The sequence below is a fragment of the Poromitra crassiceps genome (assembly GCF_964638095.1).
Source record: "Poromitra crassiceps genome assembly, chromosome: 1".
Taxonomy (NCBI): Eukaryota; Metazoa; Chordata; class Actinopteri; order Beryciformes; family Melamphaidae; genus Poromitra; species Poromitra crassiceps.
In genome coordinates this window covers 2,474,203-2,499,150 of record NC_139623.1, presented here as the reverse complement: position 1 = coordinate 2,499,150, position 24,948 = coordinate 2,474,203, and the positions used below count along the sequence as shown (strand labels likewise).

The 24,948-nt window shown below is 43.0% G+C and overlaps 1 protein-coding gene across 1 annotated transcript in view; it reads left to right on the top strand.

Moving 5' to 3' along the window:
* Positions 1-652: 652 nt before the first annotated feature.
* The window catches only part of emc2 (ER membrane protein complex subunit 2), a 72,496-nt gene continuing 48,200 nt past the window's right edge, over positions 653-24,948 (top strand). The window contains exons 1-5 of the mRNA XM_083642023.1: positions 653-698; positions 1,644-1,757; positions 18,830-18,894; positions 21,355-21,440; positions 23,366-23,423. Coding sequence (XP_083498149.1) covers positions 659-698; positions 1,644-1,757; positions 18,830-18,894; positions 21,355-21,440; positions 23,366-23,423 — 363 coding nt within the window. The 5' untranslated portion in view covers positions 653-658. The remainder of the gene's footprint in view (positions 699-1,643; positions 1,758-18,829; positions 18,895-21,354; positions 21,441-23,365; positions 23,424-24,948) is intronic.

The window sequence follows — 24,948 nt, the reverse complement described above, 5'->3', positions numbered from 1 at the left end:
TTGAGAGGACATCCGTTTTGCGTGATCAGATTGCAATCAGATTGCAATCAGATTGCAATCTGATCACCCAAAACACATGCTAACGCCAGGTGTAAATGAAATCAGGCTAATGTGGTCAAACACTATCTGATTGCAATCTGATTACAGAAAACGCATGTTAGTGCCAGGTGAAAATGGCCTCAGTCTTCTGCTTTTGGCCACTGAGCACCATTAAGGGTAGAGTCAGAGTGCCTTGCTCAAGGGCATCTCAAAGGTAGTTACTGAGGGCAATGGCAATTTACTTTTATTTGTTCCAAACTCACATTTAAGTCTAAATAAAATAAACATAGTATAAAGGTTCTAACAGGGAAATAGCCTAAATTAAACATAATATGGAATAACCCAAAAATATGGCCTATACAATATTATAAAAGTATGAAGAAATCAGCTATATATAGCAGTTGAGAAGAGTAAGTGAATATCTACCGAAGCCCTAAGAGCTTTTAAATATTTTCTTCGTGTTTGAAAATTTTCTGAGCAATGGGGTGAATATAGGAAATGTACTGTTTACCCTATGCAGCCAAAGACGACACCCCAGCAGCAAGGTCCAGACCACGCCCAACGTGACAAATTGATGACGTAGCACGACGTATGTCGTCATGTTGTCAAAGAAAGAAAGATGGCGTCGGTGTCAGAAATGTACGATGTGGGCTGGGAAGGTAAGGCAAAAGACGAAATATATTCACCCCAAGTGTCATTGAATTATATGCTATATGTGTATAGCTGAATGTTTTGAGAGTTTTCTTTGCTGTAGAGCAAGGGCGACAGGTCGTCGGTGTCTCAGCATCTCACTGCTAGCAGCACTAATGTTAAGCTAACGGTTAGCTACACAGCACCGTCTATGCGGTTAACGTTTAGCCAAACGAAACACTAATGGCCTAACCTAATCTCTATTGTTACATCATCCAGACTGTAATATCAGCCAAATATTCGTTAATGGTATCTAGCTAATGTTGTAGGTGTAGCTGCTAATGTCAAGCAGAAAACAATGCCTTTTAGCATGTTAGCTAACGTTAGTTAGGTCTTGTAAGGATTGCTTCGTCCAACTTTAGCGTGTATGGCCCTGCGAAATACATGAGACCAGATGTTGTAGGCTATTTCTTTCTCTGATGATAATCTTAAAATGAAACATGTACGTTAATGCCAACAATAGCTAATCTTGTTAGGTGCGTGGAGCTGCAGTGATATGGTCATGCACGATTTGAGCTCATTGGAACCATTGACTGTATAATTGGAACAGGGATGCAAACTAGCCACCTTATAGGTGACAGTCACCCTTTTGATCCCAAAATAAGGCACTCAAGTGAATGATTTCTGGGTGGTTTTGTGTCTCCCCTGGTATTGGTCACCTTTTTTCACGCCATGAGTTTGCATCCCTGTTGGAAAATCAATTAATAACTTTGCTGCAGATGACAGTGTGGTGATATTCACACGCTGACCCAAATCAATTATCAAACAGAACAAGCAAGATAAAAGGTCCAGGCATGAATGCATTGTGTTACAAGCTGTTACAAGCTCATTGGCTGTCATTTAGCCCACTACTAAATTTGTGTTTTTTATCACAGATTTGGGCTGTTCTCATGGCTAAACAATTTTGTTCACAGAGATGAGAGACAAGCTGCGTAAATGGAGAGAGGATAACTGCAGAAATAGTGAACAAATTGTGGAAGTTGGTGAAGAGCTCATCTGTGAACACGGCTCTAAACTTGGAGATGACAGTAAGTTTGTCTAAATCATTACTTGACTTTAGATCACCGTAGCATAATAATTTTCAGCAACTGCACAAGCTGCTGATGTAGAATACTAGAATGTCCAGCCAAGGCAGGACATTTGTCATTGGTCTCTCACCCACTTACATAAGAACACAAACATGTTTCCAAAAAGGAACATCAACAGGACATCACATCACATAAGTCAGTCAATAGTGCATTCATATTCAGGTGCACAGCCTATACTCCCTTATTTGCATTACTGTAGTTTATTGACTACATTGATTGTATTTGGAATAAAAGAACCCTTGTAGATCTTTTTCCTGGTCTGATGAAGAGCAGTCTGCTCGAAACGTAACCAGTAACGGTGCAATAAATATTTTTCACTGGAGCCCATGCAGTGTGCGAGCTGTTTCATTTATTCACTGTTCCAGCCTCTCTCCAGCTCTGCACCTGCCAGATTCGACCTCGATGTGCGTGTTTTTAACTTTTCTTTAGATATTTTTCCTTGCCAGAGGTACCGGTACTCTATAGCAAGGGTTCCCAACCTTTTTTGTGACGAGGACCGGTAGATACATGGAAAAAAAAGTTGCGGACCGGTTGTCAATTTGAATGGTTTTAGTTACATATATATTTACTCACCAGGTATCGACAAAGGGTAAATAACAGCCTTTTGTGTTGTACTGTATGTAGCCTATACAGTATTTATGTTTTTGTTTTGACTACAAACATAAATAAATGTCAACTTGAAACTATGTTTCAACTACCACACACAGCCTATAATATTTAAGCCTATGTTTTTTGTTTTTTGTTTGGGACCGGCTCGCGGCCGGTACCAAATGCGTTGCGGCCTGGTACCGGTCCGCGGCCCGGTGGTTGGGGACCACTGCTCTATAGCACCGCCCTGAGGGGAGTAGCTCAAACTCAGTGTGGAGGGGATGTGTCTCATCATTGATAATTAGCAGGGCTTTCCTCTGTACAGCTGTGCTGTAGAGGTCATCTAATGGCTTTTGTTGGCGGCCAACTATCTTCCCTGCCGTCTTGACAATCCTGTTTAGCTTGTTTATATATTTGCTAGATATTTGCGAGATATTAAAAACAATGATGCTCTCTACCCCCCAGATTTCTGGCAAAACGGCATGCTGCTTGATAAAAATAAAAGAAAGGCAGCAGATTCCACCCGCTAGTTTGTTCCAATGCAAATTGATGCACTGTTGTAAAAGAATCAGAAGAGCGTCTCCTCTTGTCTCACTACACTCTTTGTCTCCGCTCAGAACGGAAATAGCGCCATCATGTAGTGCTGCACGATTTGGGGGAAAGGTGCGATTAGCGATTAGGGTGGACAATATTGCGATTGCGATTGTGATTGCGATATAATAAACAAGAGGTATCTAGGGATGTGCCGGCATGAGTTTTTGACGGTATGATAACCTTGGACAAAAATACCACGGTTTCACGTATCACAGACTAAAATACATGAAATATATTACAATTTAAAATACCGTAAATTCCGGACTATAAGCCGCACCGGAGTATAAGCCGCACCTGCAAAGTTGACTGTTTTTTACATATATAAGCCGCACCGGACTATAAGCCGCGGGTGTTTTAATGGTATTTTTTTTTTTTTTTTTTTTTTTTTTTTTTTTGTGTTTTAATGTTTAATTACCATATGTAAGGGTTCATGCACAGAGGGGATTGTCGGGAAAGAGATGGCTGTTTGAGGAAGCTCCCATTTATTAACATTTCAACAAAACAACATAACACAACACCACCTGTGTTTCTTTTTTACAGTGCACACAGTGTCATACAGTGTCATACAGTGTGGTGAAAAGAGGGCAAGAGAGGAAATTAAAACAGAAGTGGATTTATAGTTAGAAAGAGTGCTAAGGAAGAGAGAATTCCGTTTTTTTTTTTTTTTTTCTGAAAAAATCCATAGATAAGCCGCACCGTTATATAAGCCGCAGGGGCCAAAAAAGCCCAAAAAACGGGAAAAAAGCCGCGGCTTATAGTCCGGAATTTACGGTATATTAAAACTAAATAAATAAAACAATTTGAAATAAAATGATCTTTACAAAAAAATAAAACATTTTGAGACATTTGCCTGTCCCAAACATGTAAAAAAGAAACACCAGAAAAATAGAAACTGCACTGTGTTACAGCACATAGAAGATGGCTCAGACTGGCAAAGTTAGTTACATGTCTGTCGAGTAATACAATGATACACCCCGTTTATTTATTTTGTAGCGACAGATGGCCGTAAACGCCACACTCATGTGACGCTTCTTGAGAGAGAGGTGAGGGAACGTGCATCTGCAGACTTTTAACGAGGGACCATGAAGGCATCATGTGACAGGCTAACGCTAGTTGAAGCCTGGAGGTGCTGCTGATGGCAGCTGCGACAGTGTTTTGCTATCAACCTTGTTAATCTCGCTATATTCTTCATCACAGGGGGTCATTACCCACTGTGCACTTAATCGTGCACTAGTTCTGCATAAGCACCTGCAGCTCTCTCCTTATTTTACTGACGTTCTCACTAAACACTCAGCTGTTTTATGCGTTTCTGAACGGCAAGCTAGTTATTAGCATAGCTAGCTGTTAGCGATCATGGATGTTCTCTCTCTCCCTCTCGGTAAGATGTAACTTTGCTGCGCATAAAATTACTTATTTGCGGGAGTGCATGGGAGAAGCCTCCCGCTAGTGTTGATGCCCACAGTGTGATGGCAGAGAAACGTGTGTTTGCTGCGTCGCGTGTAACGTTAGAGGACACACACACACACACACACACTCAAAAAGACGTGAAAAAATGATAATAATCGCACACTTTTGCGGTTATGTAATCGCACGTGCTGACATCGCGATTGCGATTAGATTAATCGTGCAGCACTACCATCATGACAGTTTGCCCGTGTCGAGTTTGCAAATCTCATGGTGATCTTGTTCAAACTTGACTCCAGCCTTTTGGTTGACTCCAGGTTTTGTTACTTTCTATGAAGAGTGCAACAGTTACATTATCTTACAGCCGGTGTTAAATCATCCAAAATGAGCATGAAAAGGTAGACGGCAGTGGGGGGAAATTTCAGCAAGACCGAGGCGGCTTCAGAATGCATGGGTCGGTCTCTCTTTAATCTTTTCTCTTATAAATGCATAATCTAACATTACGTTTGTTCCTCTACAGGCTGTATTCAATAGTATTATGATTGATTGTTTTTTCCCCCTCCAAATTATTAATGCCATTAAATAGGAATAGGTCTCTTTATAAAAAATTATAATAATTAAAATGACGGCCAATTAATACATTATGGCAATTTGATCATCTATCGCCAATATCTAATGACCACGATTGGACGATATGGACGATCTAACTAGCCTAAATCCATTTTCTTCTTCTTCTGTTCCACCATAAAACCCATTGACTGGTAAAACCAAACAGAAGAAGAAGCAGCACATCCGGGTGACTTGCAGGGTTGACTGTAGTTAGCTGTTATGTAGCTTAACATGATAAACATTGCAGATAATTATATTTTCGAGAAGCCCTCTTTCCCGGGAATCCTGGGAAATTTATCGTTTTTGTTGTTGTTGCTTTTTTGTTTTTTTTAATGCATCAAGGAGAAATATACCTAGGCTATTAGTTCCCAACCTGACCGAATGTATTATTTGGTGGCATTAAATTAATATTGATTAATTAAGGCAAAACAGCGCAATTTAACGAACATAATATGCCGTTAGCGTTTATATTTTCACCAATCGCCTGGATTGGCATATAAATAAATCCTGTAGCCTAGGCTAAACTTTTCACTTAGAGTTGTGGAAACTGCCGTGGAACGAATGCAGCCGTAAACGCGTCGATCAGCCCGTTTTCACGCTCTTTTATGCACAACATCAATGCTGTCTGATACCTGGCACCGTGTGCTTTTGGATATGGGCTGCGGCGCTGTGCTCTAGCGGCTGCGCGCTCGTCTTCCAGCCGTGCCCAGTCATAATCTTCGGCTGCGCGCTCGTCTTCCAGCTGTGCCTATAGCCATAATCTCCATACCGCAAACCGGCCAGTGCATGTACTGTAGATATTTTTAGAACACGCACCAGTGCGCCCTGGAATTCATATCGTCTTTCCCCTCCCTCCTAAACCATGTGCTTTGGCATGTGCTTTTGCAAAGATCCGCCCCGCTCTGTCTCTGATTCGCTCAGATCCTCCTCCTCATATTCCTATTGAATGGCAAGGATGTCCATTCTGCACAAACCCGCCCCACTCTGCCTCTGATTGCCTCTAACACTAGGGCTGGGACGGATCAGAAAACCCACGGATCGGATCGCGTGACGGATTTTGAGCCACGGATCACGGATTTTTCGGATCAGCAAAAAATAAATAAATAGGCTATATCAGATTTTTTCTCTCAAAATTAGATTTTCGATTTGAATTTTTAATACTATTATACTTCTCTAACCATTTGTTGCCCTGCACAGCTCAAAAAATATTTTTTTCTCATGACACAATTTATGCTTTTACTCTGAAGGCAGAACAACAACTTCCTGTTTTAGGTGGCACTGCGCCTAACTTCCTGGCTGTTGCTAGCTAACGTAGTCACTTGACACGGGTAGGCTACAGACCAGACCGGGTGAGTCTGGAAACATAACGTTGATGCTACGTTATGCTACTCGGTGGCCCCACGTGTTGTTTTGTTGTTATGTGTCCAAGGCAACATTTCACCGTCCGGTGATAATGTGTTCGTGAAACGTGTGCGCGCGCGCGTGTGTGTGTGTGTGCGTGCGTGCGTGTTGTGGCTCTCGCTATCTTGTGCAGCCTGCAACATGCTGCTCGCATTCCTGTGCTTTTTCAGAGGTGTTGAAATAAGTTTGTTGTCTTTAGTAGCCACTAGCCACAGCCTTCAGAGAGACTTTACAGCGACGACAAGGGATGAGGAAGCTCACTTGTGCATGCCATGATGCCTGTCTGTGTCTGGCTGCGCTGCAGGCGTTATCATACACTAACGTTAAATGAAACGAAAGGTGGGGGGGGGTTCCGCGGACCACGACGTTCCGAACCGTGTGCCGAACCGTGGGGGCTGATCCGTACGGGTCACGGATTATCCGTGATCCGTGCCAGCCCTATCTAACACTCTGCCAGGGAAAATGATACCGCGTGTGTGAAACGTGACGCAGACAGTGCCCAGCCCACTCCTCCTCCAGCAACGCCATACCTCAAAAATGAAGAGAACTATAGATCATTTTTTCGTTAAGAAGGGTGCCGCGGTGCCCGTCGCTGTCGGAGCGACGGCGTTCAGAATCGAGTCATTGAAGCAACACAATAGAGAGCCCCAGGGATGACGTATTTTTGTAGTCGGAACGCGGAAGTCCCGGACTTCCTGGTTCTTCACTGTTTCTGCCTATGAGATTTTTTAATGGGTTTTTGCCGCGATGCTTCAAATAAGGTCTCTGGGCAACTCAAGCTTAATCAAACGCGAACCAGTGTTCAGCTGGATAATCTTCACACATGAGGACCACTTTCATGAGTTTTGAAGCTTAAATGCGAGCCCTAGAAGTAAAAAGCTTGTGCTAAGCTAATCCAGAACTACACACGTGTCGCATAGGCTTCCCCGTCATGTCACCACTCAACCTGGACTGTTGTTGATGTGTGCGCTGCTGTGCACTGATTACCCCAGGCTGATTACCCCAGGCTGAACACAGGTGTTTTTCGTCCTTTGAAGTGATGACGTTATTGACGTATAATATCCCCGTCGACTCAACAGTGTAGTCTCATTTAGCCGTTTGCTAGCTAGCCGCCATTTTAACGGCACGTAAAAGCTTAAAAACTCCTAAAAGTGGTGTGAAGATTATCCTACTGAACACTGGTTCGTGTTTGATTAAGCTTGCGTTGCCCAGAAACCTTATTAGCAGCATCGCGCCAAAAACCCATTCAAAAATCCCATAGGCGAAAGTGTCAAATCCCTCTTGAAGAAAAGCGGGTTAGACGTTAAACCAACCTACAGTAATCTTGACACTGGGATTGTGCCCAATTCATTGGAGTCATTTCAGACATTCTAAAAATAAAGAGGACGTCTCTTCAAATCGCACATGCACAAGGTACAATAAAATAATGTTATTATTGGGGTAATAGGCTTTTTCCACGTTCCCATAGCAGCGGTCGAGGCAGGCATCCCCCCGGGTGGGGCATGTCACGTATTGATGGTATGCCGGTAGAAGTTCAGTCAGACTGCACATATTAAAATCCCCGAGAATTAGCTTGGCCGCATCAGGCGACTTTGCTTCAGCCTGTGCTATCAGGTCGCCTATGATGCTGGCGGCTTCCTTGACGTCAGCTGAGGGAGCAATATAGACGACAAAAATACATATCTGGTGTATTTCACGGGAGGTAGTAGGGTCTTAAATTAATCGCTAAAAGTTCAATGTCCTTCGTGCATATTCTGTGCTTTACTGTGATGTGGCCAGGGTTACAATACTTATTATTGATAAGAGCACATACGCCGCCTCCTTTGCTCTTGCCAGAGTTTATGTCGCGGTCCGCTCTTATCAAAGTGAAGCCCTCCAGCTCAGCAGCCGAGTCGTGGTCGTTCTCTGTGAGCCAGGTCTCCGACAGACAGACCAGGCATGATTGACGGTAGTCAGAGAGGTACTGCACGCAGGCTCGGAGTTCATCAGCTTTGCTATAATAGATGGTAAAGGTTGCCTAAAAGGCTTCTTCTTGAACCGAGTCCGGGCACCCCCTTTCTTACCCCGCTTCCTTGTTCTGGTGGTTACCGTGTCGATATTGCGACATGGAGGTGGTATTATGGCTGTAAATCCATCCTGGAGGACAGCAGGTGTGGCTGCAGACCTGATATTAATCAGCGCCTCCCGGGTGGAGGTAATCCTGAGCGGTGGCCCATTAGAAAGACCAGCAGCCTGCATTGAGTAGTCCATCAAATTAACGATTAAGAGCAAAAGGAGAGCTGCTGTGGTTCCCCTCATCTTGTCCACAAAGTAATTCTTAAGACTGTGTGTACAAAAAAAAAAAAAAAAACAATCTCAAAAGACAAACTTTCAGACAAACAAACACAAATGCACGCGGACAAACGCGCCAGACCGTGTCGCCGCAATGAGCATGCGCCACACACGGCCTGGTTTTGAAAAGCGCTAAGCGCTAAATTAACGCCAGGGGGGAAGATATCGTTATGCTGGTATTTAACTAAGGCCGAAACGCCCATTCTGGCCTATTCTGGCACTGCGCCACGCCTCTTCGGCGTAAAGCGCATTTCGGGGCCTAAAACCATGTTGCTATCTTCCTGAGGCATGCGCAAGGCACATTTTTTTGTGTTTAACGCCAGTTTTTGCGCTTAAGGCCACTGGGAAGATAGGGCCCAATGTCTCTAGTAGTCATCTAGGCTCTAATCTAGGCACCAACAGCCAGGGCAAACACTCTGTTTTGGTTTAAGTCCATGGACCATGAAGGCATGTCACTATTTCCTTGTGGCAAGTATCACATGACATTATAGAAGTAGTGTAACCTTGGCTTCGAGTTTAATATTTGTTTTGCATACGGATAATTTTGCTGTGTAGACTTAAGAACCACTGAATGTTCCTCCGTACAAAACTAGAAAAACAAGCAGGCTAATGTTATTGACTGCGGCGGCCTCATTAGCACAGATGTATGAGATATGACTGATCGAAGTGGGTGAGATTGTACTTTTTTGTACTTTTTTACAAATTTTTTGATGAATGTCTACATAGGGTCTTGTGTTACCTGTTATTTTGAAAACGTGGCTTGAACGGCAAAATCCAAGGCACACAACATCAAATACAGCAACCTAGAATTAAAAGGGGAAAGTGTACAACATTTAAGACTGTAACTTGGAAAAGAATGAAACAGATTACCCCCCTCCCCTCTCTCTCTCTGGGTTTGGTTATCAGATGTCGATGAGGAGGAGGCAACTTCACCAAAAAGTAAATTAACAATAATGTGAAAGTAATATTGAAAGATGAACATGCTACAGGTCTACTGTAAGCTAGCTGTGATATATTGGTGAAGAATCAGAATCAGAATCAGAATCAGAATCAGAATCAGAATCAGAAAGACTTTAATGATCCCCGGGGGGAAATTGGGACAAGTTACAGTAGCTCGCTCACATAACACACATAGCATAAAATAAAATACACAGTAGTAATGCGATAGTAAAATAAGCAGAATAAGAAGAAGAAAGAACACAATATTAATATTAATATTAAATGCGATAGGAGCAAAATAGTGGGGTACGTCTAAGTAAGAATAATAAGACGGCAATGGTTTTGGTTTCAAAGTTGCAAAATGCATATTTTGGTGAATTGCTCTCACTCAAGGGTATGCTATTTGCAGCAGTAGTCAGTTTTACCTACCATAAACATATCAAAGGTTTAGGTTTCCTTCATAATGGTGCTGTCCTGCTGAATTACCCAATAAAAGTTTTCATTTTTCCCAGTCATTATGATTCATACAGTCCTTAAAGAGGAGGGTAAACACTTAACACACCATGGTTTTATTGAAACCAGCTCTTAAATTGGCTGTGAAACAAGATGGCAATTATCAAAACAAGAGCTGGAATGATAAAAAGCCAAGAAAAACTCTCGGCATTTGTTTGTTTTGGCATAACCGATCAGTTTTTGGGAGTCCGATTTTATTGTTCTTTTTCAATTAACAGGGGGTGTCTATTGGCAGAGGGTGTTTGGGGCTGCTTGTCAAAACAGACTTATCTGAAATGTCGTATTAATTTCATTAATTGGCTTCTGTAGCCAAGCCATTAGTCAAGACTGATTGAATAAACATTTATTCTTTTATTGCAAACCACCAAGCAAAACATTTGAAAGGAGAGGGTGCCGCTTGTTAATGAGGGGCCAAACCATGACTTGCTGCACAATTGCAACAATATAACAATGTTGAAAAAACGGATTGAAGTTTGATTGTATGGTGCAGTGGTATGCAATAGGGCTGTGAATCTTCACTGGCCTCACGATTCGATTCGATTACGATTCAGAGGGCTACGATTCGATTCGATAACGATTATCAATGCATCTCGATGCATTTTAAATCGATGCATCACTTTTTTTCCCGAATACATGATTTTTTTTCTCACTTTCTTTTTATGCCTCCGCCGGGCGAAGCCAGGCCGAAGGCATTATGGATCCGGGTTGTCCGTCCGTACGTACGTACGGCCGTCCGTACGGATGTCCGTCCGTCCGTCCGTCCGTCCGTACGGATGTTTGTTAACGCCATATCTGAGGAACGCCTTGACGGAATTTCATCAGATTCGCCTTAAACATTCACTTAGGCGCAAGGATGATCTGATTAGATTTTGGTGGTCAAAGGTCAAAGGTCAAGGTCACTGTGACCTCTCGAACGCCATTTTCAAGCTTGTTAACGCGATATCTGAGGAACGCCTGGACGGAATTTCATCAGATTCGCCTTAAACATTCACTTAGGCTCAATGATGATCTGATTAGATTTTGGTGGTCAAAGGTCAAGGTCACTGTGACCTCTCGAACGCCATTTTCAAGCTTGTTAACGCGATATCTGAGGAACGCCTGGACGGAATTTCATCAGATTCGCCTTAAACATTCACTTAGGCTCAAGGATGATCTGATTAGATTTTGGTGGTCAAAGGTCAAAGGTCAAGGTCACTGTGACCTCTCGAACGCCATTTTCAAGCTTGTTAACGCGATATCTGAGGAACGCCTGGACGGAATTTCATCAGATTCGCCTTAAACATTCACTTAGGCTCAAGGATGATCTGATTAGATTTTGGTGGTCAAAGGTCAAAGGTCAAGGTCACTGTGACCTCTCGAACGCCATTTTCAAGCTTGTTAACGCGATATCTGAGGAATGCATGGACGGAATTTCATCAGATTCGCCTTAAACATTCACTTAGGCTCAAGGATGATCTGATTAGATTTTGGTGGTCAAAGGTCAAAGGTCAAGGTCACTGTGACCTCTCGAACGCCATTTTCAAGCTTGTTAACGCGATATCTGAGGAACGCCTGGACGGAATTTCATCAGATTCGCCTTAAACATTCACTTAGGCTCAAGGATGATCTGATTAGATTTTGGTGGCCAAAGGTCAAGGTCACTGTGACCTCTCGAACGCCATTTTCAAGCTTGTTAACGCGATATCTGAGGAACGCCTGGACGGAATTTCATCAGATTCGCCTTAAACATTCACTTAGGCTCAAGGATGATCTGATTAGATTTTGGTGGTCAAAGGTCAAAGGTCAAGGTCACTGTGACCTCTCCAACGCCATTTTCAAGCTTGTTAACGCGATATCTGAGGAACGCCTGGATGGAATTTCATCAGATTCGCCTTAAACATTCACTTAGGCTCAAGGATGATCTGATTAGATTTTGGTGGTCAAAGGTCAAAGGTCAAGGTCACTGTGACCTCTCAAACGCCATTTTCAAGCTTGTTAACGCGATATCTGAGGAACGCCTGGACGGAATTTCATCAGATTCGCCTTAAACATTCACTTAGGCTCAAGGATGAACTGATTCCATTTTGGTTATCAAAGGTCAAAGGTCAAGGTCACAGTGACCTAACAAATGCCATTTTCAAGCTCGGTAACGCCATATCTCAGTAACACATTGACTAAATTTCTTCACATTTGGCTCAAATATCCAATTCTGCACAGAAACGCCTTGATGCAATTTCTTCCTATTTGGCTCCAACATCCACTTGGACTCAAGAATGAACTAATGGCGGAGGCATAAGTCCGCGTTGCGGTCGTTCTAGTTTCTCACTGTGTGGCTACTTTTAAAATAAAAGTGCATTTAGAATTGCATTGTATTATGATCCATAATTAAAATAAACAACTGCATGTACTTCCATTATATTTTATTTGATTATATATATATATATATATATATATATATATGTATATATTTTATAATCGATTTTTGACATTTGTGAATTGATGCAGAATCGTGCAGGTCCGCATCGCGATGCATCTTATAATCGATTATTTTTGACACCCCTAGTATGCAACCTTGCCCTACTCAGGAGCCACATTGACAGAAAAAATATATATTGTTAAGAGCCACAATAAAAAAAGTCCCTTTTCCTCTTATTTTTTTAGATGTTGATTTATTAATTTATTTTAAGTAGGACTTAGAAATGCCACAACTACCCATAAAGGAGCCGCATGTAGAGCCTCGGGTTGAGTATCGCTGGGGGGTGGTAGGTGGTTGACAATATAGATCCATAATATCATGATACAAAATGTGAATGCACCATGGAGGAGAAAGTAGAGAAATCAGATATAGTGCATCCATTTAATTCCTCATTCCTCAGGGGTTGCAGAGATGTGTAAAAGTCTGTTTTTTAAGAATTTGCTACTGGAGGACTTGCCTGAAAGGCTATTCAATGCAATCATTCAGTATTATTATGTGATATTGATGACTGATGCCCTCTTAGGTCATGTATCATGGTGTAGTTAAAGAGATACTCAACAATTTTTCCACTTTTTTCTGCTGAAAATCAATATATATTGGAAATTAGCTGTGTTCTTGAGGAATCCAGGTCAAAGTCCTGACATTTACTGTAAATCTGAGTAATTCCTCATCTCTTCTCACATACCCATGCAGTTCCATGCAAACCAAAAAGGCAAAAAGGCCAGCTGTAGACTCCCAATTTTCCTCCCTTTCTATTGGCAGAGCTCTTGATCAGTGACGTAGCTTGATCAGTGACATCACCAAACCCACCTCTCGTGGCCCCTCCCAGCCAAAGTTTATAAAAGTGGCTGCACACCATGCTGGGACTATGGAGTGTGGAGAATTGTTGAATAGGGAGAGAGAGAGAGAGATTTGTGGAGCGTTTTGATTAGACTGCATAGTGTAAATTGTAGTATTTAGTAGTTTAGGTTTAGTTTTAGTTTTAGAGTACGTCAGATAGCCTAGGTTGTGTTTGTTTGTAAAAAAAAATGTTTTCATCTGTTTGCATAGGTATGTGAGAAGAGATGAGGAATTACTCAGTTTTACAGTAAATGTCAGGACTTTGACCTGGATTCATCAAGAACACAGCTAATAATACAGTATTGATTTTCAGCAGAAAAAAGAGGAAAAAGTGTGAGTATCTCTTTATAGTATTTCGTCGCTGTCCAGGCAGGACCTCGAATCTCCAAAACAGCAACTTTTCAGGAAGTTAAAAAAACCTGTTTGCTCTTAAAATACTGAACCAAACGTCGTCAAAGTTGGCACATGTCTTAATTATAGTTAGTTTCCCGCTGAATGTGTCATTACTTTATTAATATCTTACCTGGATAAGCTCAAATGATGTTGTTTATATTATCAGTCTGACTTGGAAGCACTCTCTCCCGGCCAGTCAGGCGCTGATGGCCGCCTCCCCTATGGTAACTATGCACATGCACAAGCCGCAAGCTCCGGGCCGCCGGGGCGCGCGCAGCCGAGCAGCAGTGCTCCCCAGCACTGCATGGCCGAGGCGAAGGCTTTGGGATGGGGATGAGAACAGTCTGACATAACGTAATGTTAACGTGACTTTATTTTTGTCAGAAACCACTCCGATTTGCATGTTAAAACAAGTTTGCAGCCTAGGAATAACTGGAAAACATTTGATTGATCTATTCACATCAGAAGAAGCCAGGATTAAACAAAACAATATCAGAAATACACAGCATGTCTGCCGTGTGTCTTTTCCGGCTTTAGTCTCCTGTGTGGGGGTGTACCCCGACAGCTTTGACTGGTGTGTTGGCTCGCTCCCCCAGTGGTCCCGATGCATCCATATACTTCTACTACCTTCAGATAAAGGTTGTAAGCTCACCTGTAACTATCGGTGACAATAGGCTCGTTTGAGTTGACTGCCGCCTCGCCTGGAAAGCAGACGAGAGCAGGCGAGCACAGTCAGGCGAGGCGTCAACAAGTCGAACACCCCCACAGCACACTCACTAGACTTTCACAAACAATGAACAAGGCTCATTCAGGCTTAGTTTTGTAACTTTTACCTGCTGCTCCTGCACATCACAGCACAGGCTAAATGATAAGTACTATTTCTATCTAACTTTTTAGCCAGATTTGATGGTTTTCTTGTCAAAAGTTAGCCGCCTCAAAGCCTTCTGGGTAATATCCAAACAATAGAGAGGCAAAGTGACCGCCTACTTCCTGCTTCAGCACTGTACCAGAGATTTTCATCTGCCATTTATTTTCCCATACACATTTCGTAAAATGCTTATAAAACGTTGTACTGGTTCAAACCAAACGGTACAGATATATTTAGAAACAGGGGAGATCGCATAACATCTCACTGGGACCAAAACGTAAAGAAAATGTTTAAGTTTTGGTCGGAGTGAAATGTTCTATGGTCTCTCCCGATTATAGCGTTAGCTGAACCATTTGGTTCGACGAAGTAAAACGGTGGTGTTTGGACTGAGAGAGCCTGGTTTGGACAGGAGGAAGCGAGGGGGTGGTAAATAATAATAATAATGGATTTGATTTGTATAGCACACTTTAAAATACAACAAAATCTCAAGGTGCTTCACAGAGTAAAAAACATAGCAATAATAGTAACATAGTAAAAACAGATAAAACAGATCAGCTAAAAACAAGATCAGTTCACATAAAAACAACATATTAAAGGCACAAAACGCAGAACATGGTAAAACTAGGGGAAAGCACAGTGGAACAGGTGAGTCTTTAGTTGTGATTTAAAAACAGTGAGTGAGTCTGATGCCCTAATCGTTTCTAGGAGCTGGTTCCACAGCCGTGGCTCCAGGGATGAGAACGCACGGTCTCCCATGCTGGCCAGCTTTGTTCTCGGCACAGCAAGGAGGTTTGAACTGGTGGACCTGAGTGACCGGGGTGATGATTGAGGGGTGAGGAGTTCTTGAAGATATGCTGGACCGGTAGAGTTTATGGCTTTGTATACAAGGAGGAGTAGTTTGAAGGTGATCCGATTTTGACTGGGGTTATGTGTTGTGATTTGTGGGTTTTGGTAAGAACCCGGGCAGCACTGTTCTGAACATACTGTAACCTCTGGATGGTTTTGGCTGGTAGACCAGCGAGGAGGGTGGAAGGGAGGCGGGGGCGCGCGGAGCATGAGCAGTGGGATTCCCACTGGCCGACAGAGGGGCTTTGTCATGGGGATGAGAAGAGGCTGACATAATGTTAACGTTACTTTATTCTCGTCAGCAACCACTTGGATTTGCATGTTTAAACAAGTTTGCAGTCTAGGGATAACTCAAAAACATTGTATTTATCTATTCACGTCAGAGGGAGCCAGGATTAAACAAAACGATATCAGAAATGCACCCAACCTTTTTTGACTTGTGACCCGATTTTGACATCACAAAAATCTAGAGACCCGGCCTAGACATTCAAATTCCTGTACGCCATTGATTACATGATCATTGCCATCGTCATTGATCTTACATGTAACAGTATGCTTCTTTTCCCCCTCAGAATTCTGACTTTAATCTAAAAATTTTGACTTTATTTTCAGAATTCTGACTTTATTCTCAGAATCCTGAACATTTTCATCTAAAAAATAATAATAATTAAAGTCACTATCTATCTGATAGTGAGCCCATTGACAGTTTGGATCTCACCTGCAATTACCACTCATCACCATAGGTGTCACCCAAGAGAACAAAACTGAAATCTAAAGCCCATGGCACACCAAACGAACATTCTCAAACAAACACAAACAAACACGAACAAACACGAACAAAGACAAATGTTCGTTTGGTGTGCCATAGCTGTCTGTCCTTGTCTGTTCGTGTTTGGCGATGTTCGGCGATGTTCTGTCATGTTTGCCAGGATTCGACTTGTTCAATCCGGCGTTGTTCGCTGTTCGCTGTTGTCTGGTAACTTCCCATGTTTTCAGTCGCGTATCCATGGAAACGGAGCTCACGCATGCGCGCCTAATGCATGCGGTTGTCTGGTCAGTTTGGTCAGAGGCAGAGCCTCCTCTAAACTAACGTTACACGCGACGCAGCAAACATACGTTTCTCTGCCAACCATGTGCCATCACACTGGGCATCAACAACACTAGCGGGAGACTTCTCCCATGCACTCCCGCAAATAAGTAATGTTATGCGCAGCAAGGTTACATAATGAGGGAGAGAGAGAACATCCATGACGGCTAACAGCGAGCTATGCTAATAACTAGCTAGCCGTTCAGAAACACATGTAAACAGCCGTGTGATCACTGAGAACATCAGTAAAATAAGGAGAGAGCTGCAGGTGCTTATGCAGAACTAGTGCACGATTAAGTACACAGTGGGTAATGACCCGCTGTGATGAAGAATATAGCGAGATTAACCAGGTTGATAGCAGAGAAAACACTGTTGCAGCTGCCATCAGCAGGACCTCCAGGCTTCAACTAGCGTTGCCTGTCACATGACGCCTTCATGGTCCCTCGATAAAGTCTGCAGAAATATGCACGTTCCCTCACCTCTCTCTTAAGAAGCGTCACGTGAGTGTGGCGTTTAAGGCCATCTGTCGCTACAAAAGAATAAACTGGGTGTATCATTGTATTACTCGACAGATGTATAACTAACTTTGTCAGTCTGAGCCATCTTCTATGTGCTGTAACACAGTGCAGTTTCTATTTTTCTGGTGTTTCTTTTTTTACATGTTTGGGACTGTTGTGCTGAATATGTTGGGTCGGTGTGCCATGCTTTCAAACAATCTCCAACATCTGCCAACATTCACAGACAATTGTCTGTTGGTGTTTGTTGGTGTTTGTTTGAGAATGTTTGATTGGTGTGCCATGGCCTTTAGAGATGATCACTTTCACTTTAAACTCAGAAAAAACAAAACAAACGAAAAATCGCAAGTGACCCGAATCATCTTCACTAGTTTTAAATTGTTTGTGGTGTGTCCGCATCGAATCCGAGTCGACTGGCAGAATCCTGAGTCGAGGACAGCCCTTTTGATAGGGGGGAAACAAACATCTGGGAGCCGAGACTAGGAATACATAAATAAGGAACTATTACATCTCATGTGGTCTTCTGTGTGAATGATCAGAGAAGCCAAATTATTATTATTTTTATGATCCAGCATTCTTGTCATCTTATCAAAGTAGTGTGAATACTTCCACCCAGAGAAAGTCAACTATTCAATTTTTCATCTTAACTAATTTAGTGTGAGAGCACAATTGGAACGATACAGGTAACGCTAACGGCGGTTAGCTTCCTATAAACGCTGCTCTCACATAGGCTGTCACTTAAGAGCTGCAGCGCTATGTCGAGAACATGGCGGTGGTGGGCGTGCCCGTACGTGAGTGACGTCAATCGAATAAGGTCTATAGTGTAGCGTTATATTTTACATGCTTGCTATATTTAAACTGCTGTGAGATTTGTTTGTGGAGATTGATCTGCGGAGATGCGGAGGAAAAAGAGAAAGAGACGAGATGAAACGCAGATCAAAGGACAAGCCGTGGCAAACAGGCTTGTGATTAACGAGGCTCATTGCGGACATCAGAAACATGTATAGCCTACACCCTACAGTAGGCTATATTTAAACATGTTTAAATATAGCCTACTGTAGGCTAGTAGCATTTATTCACTGACAAATAGTCTGGACAAGTTCTACACACACTCACTGCTGCGTCACACATCTCTCTGCGCTTTCTGCTGCCCATCAGTGTCCACAAACTGTCTGACCACGGGGGGGGTGGGGGGGGGGTTTGAGAGGGCGATGACATCGTGCATTGGCGATGTCAAAGGGTGGCAATTGGACGATCTGACTGTGGTCGAGATCGTGCAACTCTACTTTCCAATTCAGATGGGAAGACAGACTTCAATGTATGGTTTTTTACAACTAACCTAACTTCAACTTGTGCCTAACTGCAGACGTTATGTCATTTGACCTTCAGGATAGTAAATGAAATGGGATTGAAGTATACCACTGACTCTTAAGCTGTTGGTTTGGTGCATCTTGCAAGCTTAGTTGTGGTAATAGAAAATATGATGTGCTGCTGATGGGGTCAGAGTGTAAGACAGTACATCAAGTACTGTATATACTGGTCAATATATACTTTTTGTCATGTTACACCAGACTCTGGAGTGGAAAAGGCATTAACACAGTCCTCTTTGTATGTGTCTCCTCTCCCCAGTATGGATTATTTATGAGCAGGTGATGATGGCAGCGCTGGACTGCAGTCGGGATGACTTGGCCCTGGTAAGTTTTTACAGAGAGCTTCCTCCCACACCCAATAGCTTCAAAAGCCATCGTTCACCCTCTCCCGAGTCATCGCTACTTCTGCAAGACCCTTCTGCCAAATGTGAAAATCTGATTTTTATTTGGCCAAATAGTATTGCTCTGTCTGTGCTTTGGAAAAACAATTTGCTGAGCTTTGGAATAAGAGGGTGAGGCAAATGAGTGGAGAAGCACGCCTCAAGTGTTAGCCCAGCTTGGCCCTCCTTTATGGAGTTCAACTACTTTTTCCCCTCAGGATTAATTTGCCATCCTAGAGCTTTATGTAATGCTTTTAAGATCACATTTTGAAATATGAATAGCTCTGAAAATGGTCAAATTTGCATTGTATGAGAAAATGTAAACGATCACGTTAATTGAATTTGTTCATCTCCAATCTGCATGGATGTGACGATTCCACCTTGTAAAAATAAATAATAAATAGTAATTGAATGCAGAACCATTAGAGCCATTAGAAATAGTTGTCTATTGCCCATCTTTTCAGCCCTGCTGCCAGAGGACAAACGAAACAGAAGGGCCAGACTTCAGCTGTTGGTTAAAGGAGAATTTCGTTTTTTTTTAACCTGGACCCATCTCCTGGCAATAATTATGATTTGGCCACTCACCCAGCGATATCCGCGGCGTTTCTGGCCATCCTAGCGTTGTTTTGAGATCAATAGCGTCCAAGTCAGTTGTAAAATGGAGCTGATTTGGGGCCAAGTGTGAGCCTGTCTTTCCTGCATCTAAATAGCTATTTTTATTCCCGTTTTCGCCAAATATCGTCGTAATGTGATCCCTCAACATCCACCAGAGTGATATTTCGCCCCAGGCCATTTCATTTGGCGTAACCTATGTGGGATTCGAAATAACGAAGGTTATGCCAAACCCCACATAGGTTACGCTAAAACCACCACCGCAAAGCGTCCTACCTGTAGTTGGGCAGTCGGCAGGAAAGTATCGCGGGACTTTACGAGACTTGGTGACCGAGATCACGTTTGAGGCAATTTGATGCCTGGGAGACTCCAGGAAATGGCCTGGGGCGAAATATCACTCTGGTGGATGTTGAGGGATCACATTATGACGATATTTGGCGAAAATGGGAATAAAAATAGCTATTTAGATGCAGGAAAGACAGGCTCACACTTGGCCCCAAATCAGCTCCATTTTACAACTGACTTGGACGCTATTGATCTCAAAACAACGCTAGGATGGCCAGAAACGCCGCGGATATCGCTGGGTGAGTGGCCAAATCATAATTATTGCCAGGAGATGGGTCCAGGTTCAAAAAAACAAAATTCTCCTTTAAGGCAAAAATAATCGTGTCATAGTGCAGACTTTTCCATCTCATTCAGGATAACACTGAATGTAATGATAACCACTCCTCAACTCTCACCATTATAATAATAATAATAAGAAGAAGAAGTTTTTTAAACATGAACAGTGTTTCCCACAGGATTTTGAGTGGTGGGGGACCGCAGACCCCCTAAGGGGGTGCGGGGGCATGCCCCCCCGCAAGATTTTTTTAAACATTTTAAAGTAAAATGCATGAATTTGGTGTACTTTGAGAAAGCTTAAGAGCAAAATGAAAAGGCTAGATCTATGAAGAACATGTCATAATTACTGTGCTGTGGGTTTACAATGACAAACTAAATTTCTCCCTATAGGTCAGGGATACTCAACTTGCTTTGCCACTTTCGTGAAATGATAGAAGGCGAGGGGCCAGTTAATAAACAAACAATATACATTTTTCTGTAGCGGATTGTAGGTTTTTGGGGTGTCAGCCAGAGTTTAGGCTGACAGTGTTGTGCACACCGGATAGTTAGGTTAAGTTAGTTAGGTTAAGTACATACATAAGTGCCTGGGTAGCGAGCAGATGGCGGTATTTGACAATTTAGCAGCTAAATCATAGATTATTGAAAGATATTCCATATTCCAGACTGAAATGCTATAACAGAAGTATTGGCCAGAATGACATGAATTGGACACTTATTCAGCGGATATCTTGCATGTTGCGTTCAGGTGCACTGTAAATTTATTTTTTATTTTTTATTTTTTTGGTCAACATCTTATTGTGGTGGTCAAAATATTATTGTGGCGGCCCGCCACAAATTCCTTTATGTATGGGAAACACTGAGAAGAAGAAGAATACGTTTTTTAAACACAGCTGACAGCATCCCCTCTCCTGTTTATAGTAGCGTGGGTGACCACATGGCTAGTGATGGCGATCTTTTCTCTGCTCCCCCTGTTTTTGATACTAGTGCGTCCACTGTATTAATTTTGTTTCAGTTCCTACATTGGCAAAGTCTGAAATCCTCCAGACAGGTGATTTGTTTGGATAATTGCGAGCGTCTTGAGAGGTGCGTGCGTGTGAGAGTACGACTGCAACATAAAGTTTAGTTACCGCCAACTGTAATTGCCCTCTCTCCTCTGCCCACATCCTTGCAGACCTGTCTACAGGAACTGAGGAGGCAGTTTCCAGATAGCCACAGAGTGAAGCGATTAACGGGCATGCGGCTGGAAGCTTTAGAAAGGTAAGCATTGGGCACAAAAAGCTGGAGACCAAAACACACACACACACACACACACACACACACACACACACACACACACACACACACACACACACACACACACACACACACACACACACACACACACACACACACCGCCTCACTTATGTATAGTACTTTGGGAGGCTTGGGGGTGAGCAACTGTTAGCAGATCCTAAGTGGTACAATTGTGTGTGTGTGTGTGTGTGTGAGAGAGAAAGTGTGTGTGGTGGGATGTGTTTATGTTGGATCACCCAGCATTCTTTTGGAGAAGAAGGGGAAAGGAGAGAGGAAGGGTTCAGCGCTGGGTAGTCCTGTGGCCCTTTTAGCCGGAGTGAGGGATTCCCGGGAAGGAAGTGGTTGGATCCCACTGTTATTCCGGGGGTCCCTCAATCTTCTCTGGTTTCTATCTCTCCATCTTTTTCTCACTCTCTTACTCTTAGACTCTCTCTCTCTCTCTCTCCTCCCCGTTCTCTTCTGTTCTGTTTGCAGAAGTAGGTCTCTCGCCTCGGCCCTGTAAATATTGACACGTCACCGCAATCTCAACTTCTTTTTCCCCCTCCCTCGCTGCGCTGTTTTATTTTAAAGCCTGACGTTCATAAAAAGAAGTATCCAGAGTGGAGCGAGCGTGAGAGGAAGTAAGATAAACAGTGGGGCTATTTTAGTCTTTACCGAGCTGAAGTAAGGGTAATTCGATCTGTTTACTACCTCTCTCACATTCCCCCCCCCACCCTGATGGCCATCGCTGGTTTATCGGTTATGTCAGAGTTGATGTGATAATTGAGAGTGATTGCTTCAGCACTGTCAGATTAAATAAACGGCACACTGCAGATCTAATTGGCAGCAGGCAGAGCTACACTTGAATGACATAGCTTCAAACAGTTGGGTCCATTCTGTCTCTCTCGCTCTCTCACATGCACGCACGCACACGCACGCACGCACACACACACACACACACACACACACACACACACTCTCTCTCTCTCTCTCTCTCTCTCTCTCTCTCTCTCTCTCTCTCTCTCTCTCTCTCTCTCTCTCTCTCTCTGTCCCTAAGTAAATAAAGTAAATCAGAGTGGTTCATGAGTGGTTGCCTGGTGCCATCTGAAATCTCGCAGAGTGTGGCTGAGTAATAAAGTGAATGTGAGGGAAGCCGCTCACGGCTAATAGGAACCAGAGTTGCTTCTGTCTGTTGTCGGCTGTGGGCGGGACACTTTTTGATCACTGAACCCTGTGTAGCTTTGGCTACTAAAACGTCCCCCCAATAGAAAAAAAAAGTGAGTTTTTCGAATCATCCTTCAGCGCCTGATTTGACATGACAAGTGAAGTGCACATGCCTCCTATTTCCCAGATTTCTTTACCGTATGATTTGATATTTACAGCTCATAACTTTCCCCTTTTAAACAGAATCATGTGAGCCTGAGACTCGCTGTGCTGGATATTGTTGCTTATCAGGCTCATGTGTGTGTGTTGTTGGGGTATTATGTGTTGGCCAGGAAATAGGCAACCGAACCAGCAACTTAGCTGCGGGCTCTGGACAGATGTAAAAGCGGTCGTTTGATTTTGTTTAAAGGTGAATCAAACTGGATACAATCAAGTGAAAACACAGTCTTCAAATCACTGTGCTTTGTGTTTGTATTGATTTCATGACTCATTGTGAAGTGATATAAGCCTCTCACAATGTCGGCTGTTTGACCAGCAACCTTAACTTTAACGACTGTTTATTTCTTCCTTTAGATCACCGCTGATTTCCGCACGGCCTCACTTGTAATCATAGGAACCTGCCGCGCTGTATACACAAACTTGATTGCCTTGAACTCCGTTTGATTTCCCCACCACCTAATTTCACTCGACTGGTGACTGGGATTGGTTAAAAAGCAAATCTGCGTTCTTTTCTTTTGTCTCTGAAGGTACGACGACGCCAGCAAGCACTATGATACCATTCTACAAGATGACCCCACCAACACGGTAAGGAGGAGGAGGAGTGGGGATAGAAAGGGGAAAATCCCTCTGCTTAGTATTACACTTTGCTTCATTCTGTGGTCTCAACTTTTTGGAGGGCTTTAAATCTGCTGAGGCACTTTGGTGTTAGCGGTGTGAGTTTGCTAAGTTAACCTCCCCTTGGCCTCTGTGACCTCAACCACATTGCTGATCAGACTCTCACCCACACAACTGACAAGTGTTCACGGGAGGGAGCCGGCTGCTCGGGTAGGTGGGGGGTGATTCATGGTCTTAGTCAGTGGTAGACATGTTTGGTGGGACTAAAGCGTAAATAGAGGTCTGGCCTTTGAAGATGGTGATTTACTGGACATTTCAGACCCCCCTCCCACCCCCTGAGGTAAGAGAGCCATGCTCCTGTCCCAACTCCTCTATTGCTGTGTACTGGTTTCCAGTGCAGAGTCCACTGCTCTAAACAGGTGAAACAGACAAGCATAATTAGCCCTTACTTTACATTACATTACGTCATTTGGCAGACGCTTTTATCCAAAGCGACTTACAATAACACATTTTTGTCAGCAATAGAGCAATCAACTATGGAGCACAGTCTATGACAACTACAACTTCTGAAGGAACTGTGGTACAAGTTTAGTTTCCCCCCCCCCCCCCCTTCTTTTCTTTAGAAAGAGAGAGAAAGAAGTTAGATCAAGAAGGGCCCAGATGGAGCCTGAAAAGGTGTGTCTTTAGCCTTTTCCGAAAGATCGGCAGTGATTCAGCTGTCCTGACCTAAGGTGGAAGTAGGGCTGGGCGATATGACCAAAATCTCATATCCCGATATAAGTCATTTCATATCCCAATACCGATATATATCACGATATAGCATATTTTCTGTCAATTCTATTTATAGTTTATATAAAATGACCACATGGCCATTTATTTATGTAGCAGTTAAACCCGTTAAAATGTTGTCAAACCTTTATCAGATGTCAATTTTATCAGATAATATTTATTTCTGCTGTTTTGGGGTTTCATCAGATTATAGTAAAATAAAGCCTTTGCTTTCATTCTGTGTAAAGCTTATTGTGAAATTCGACCGCTAAATATACTTTTGAAGCTCTTGAAGTTAGAGTGACAAAACTGAAACTATACTGCGCTGACAGCCTGCTGCTCTCTGCGTTCTCACTCTGCTGACTGCTGCACGTGCAGCCCTCCTCACGTTGCCAGTTAAACGGGTTTGGAAGTACTTGCAAATGGTAGGCTATATTATAGACTACTCTACGATTTAAAACGATGTTTCTAAAGTTTGTCAGGGTTGTATTGTGGAGTTGTGTTATTGGTTTGTTATTTTAGACTAGTTTAGGCTGTTTATGTAACGTTTTAACCTCTTAAAAATCTGCCTCTTCGGGGGATATCGATAACGAACATGGCAACCCGTCTCTGCCGTCTCTCTCTTTCCCTCTCTCTCTCTCTCTCTCTCTCTCTCTCTCTCTCTCTCTCTCTCTCTCTCTCTCTCTCTCCCCCCTTGCAGCTGCGTAATTTCTGCATCCAGTGACAG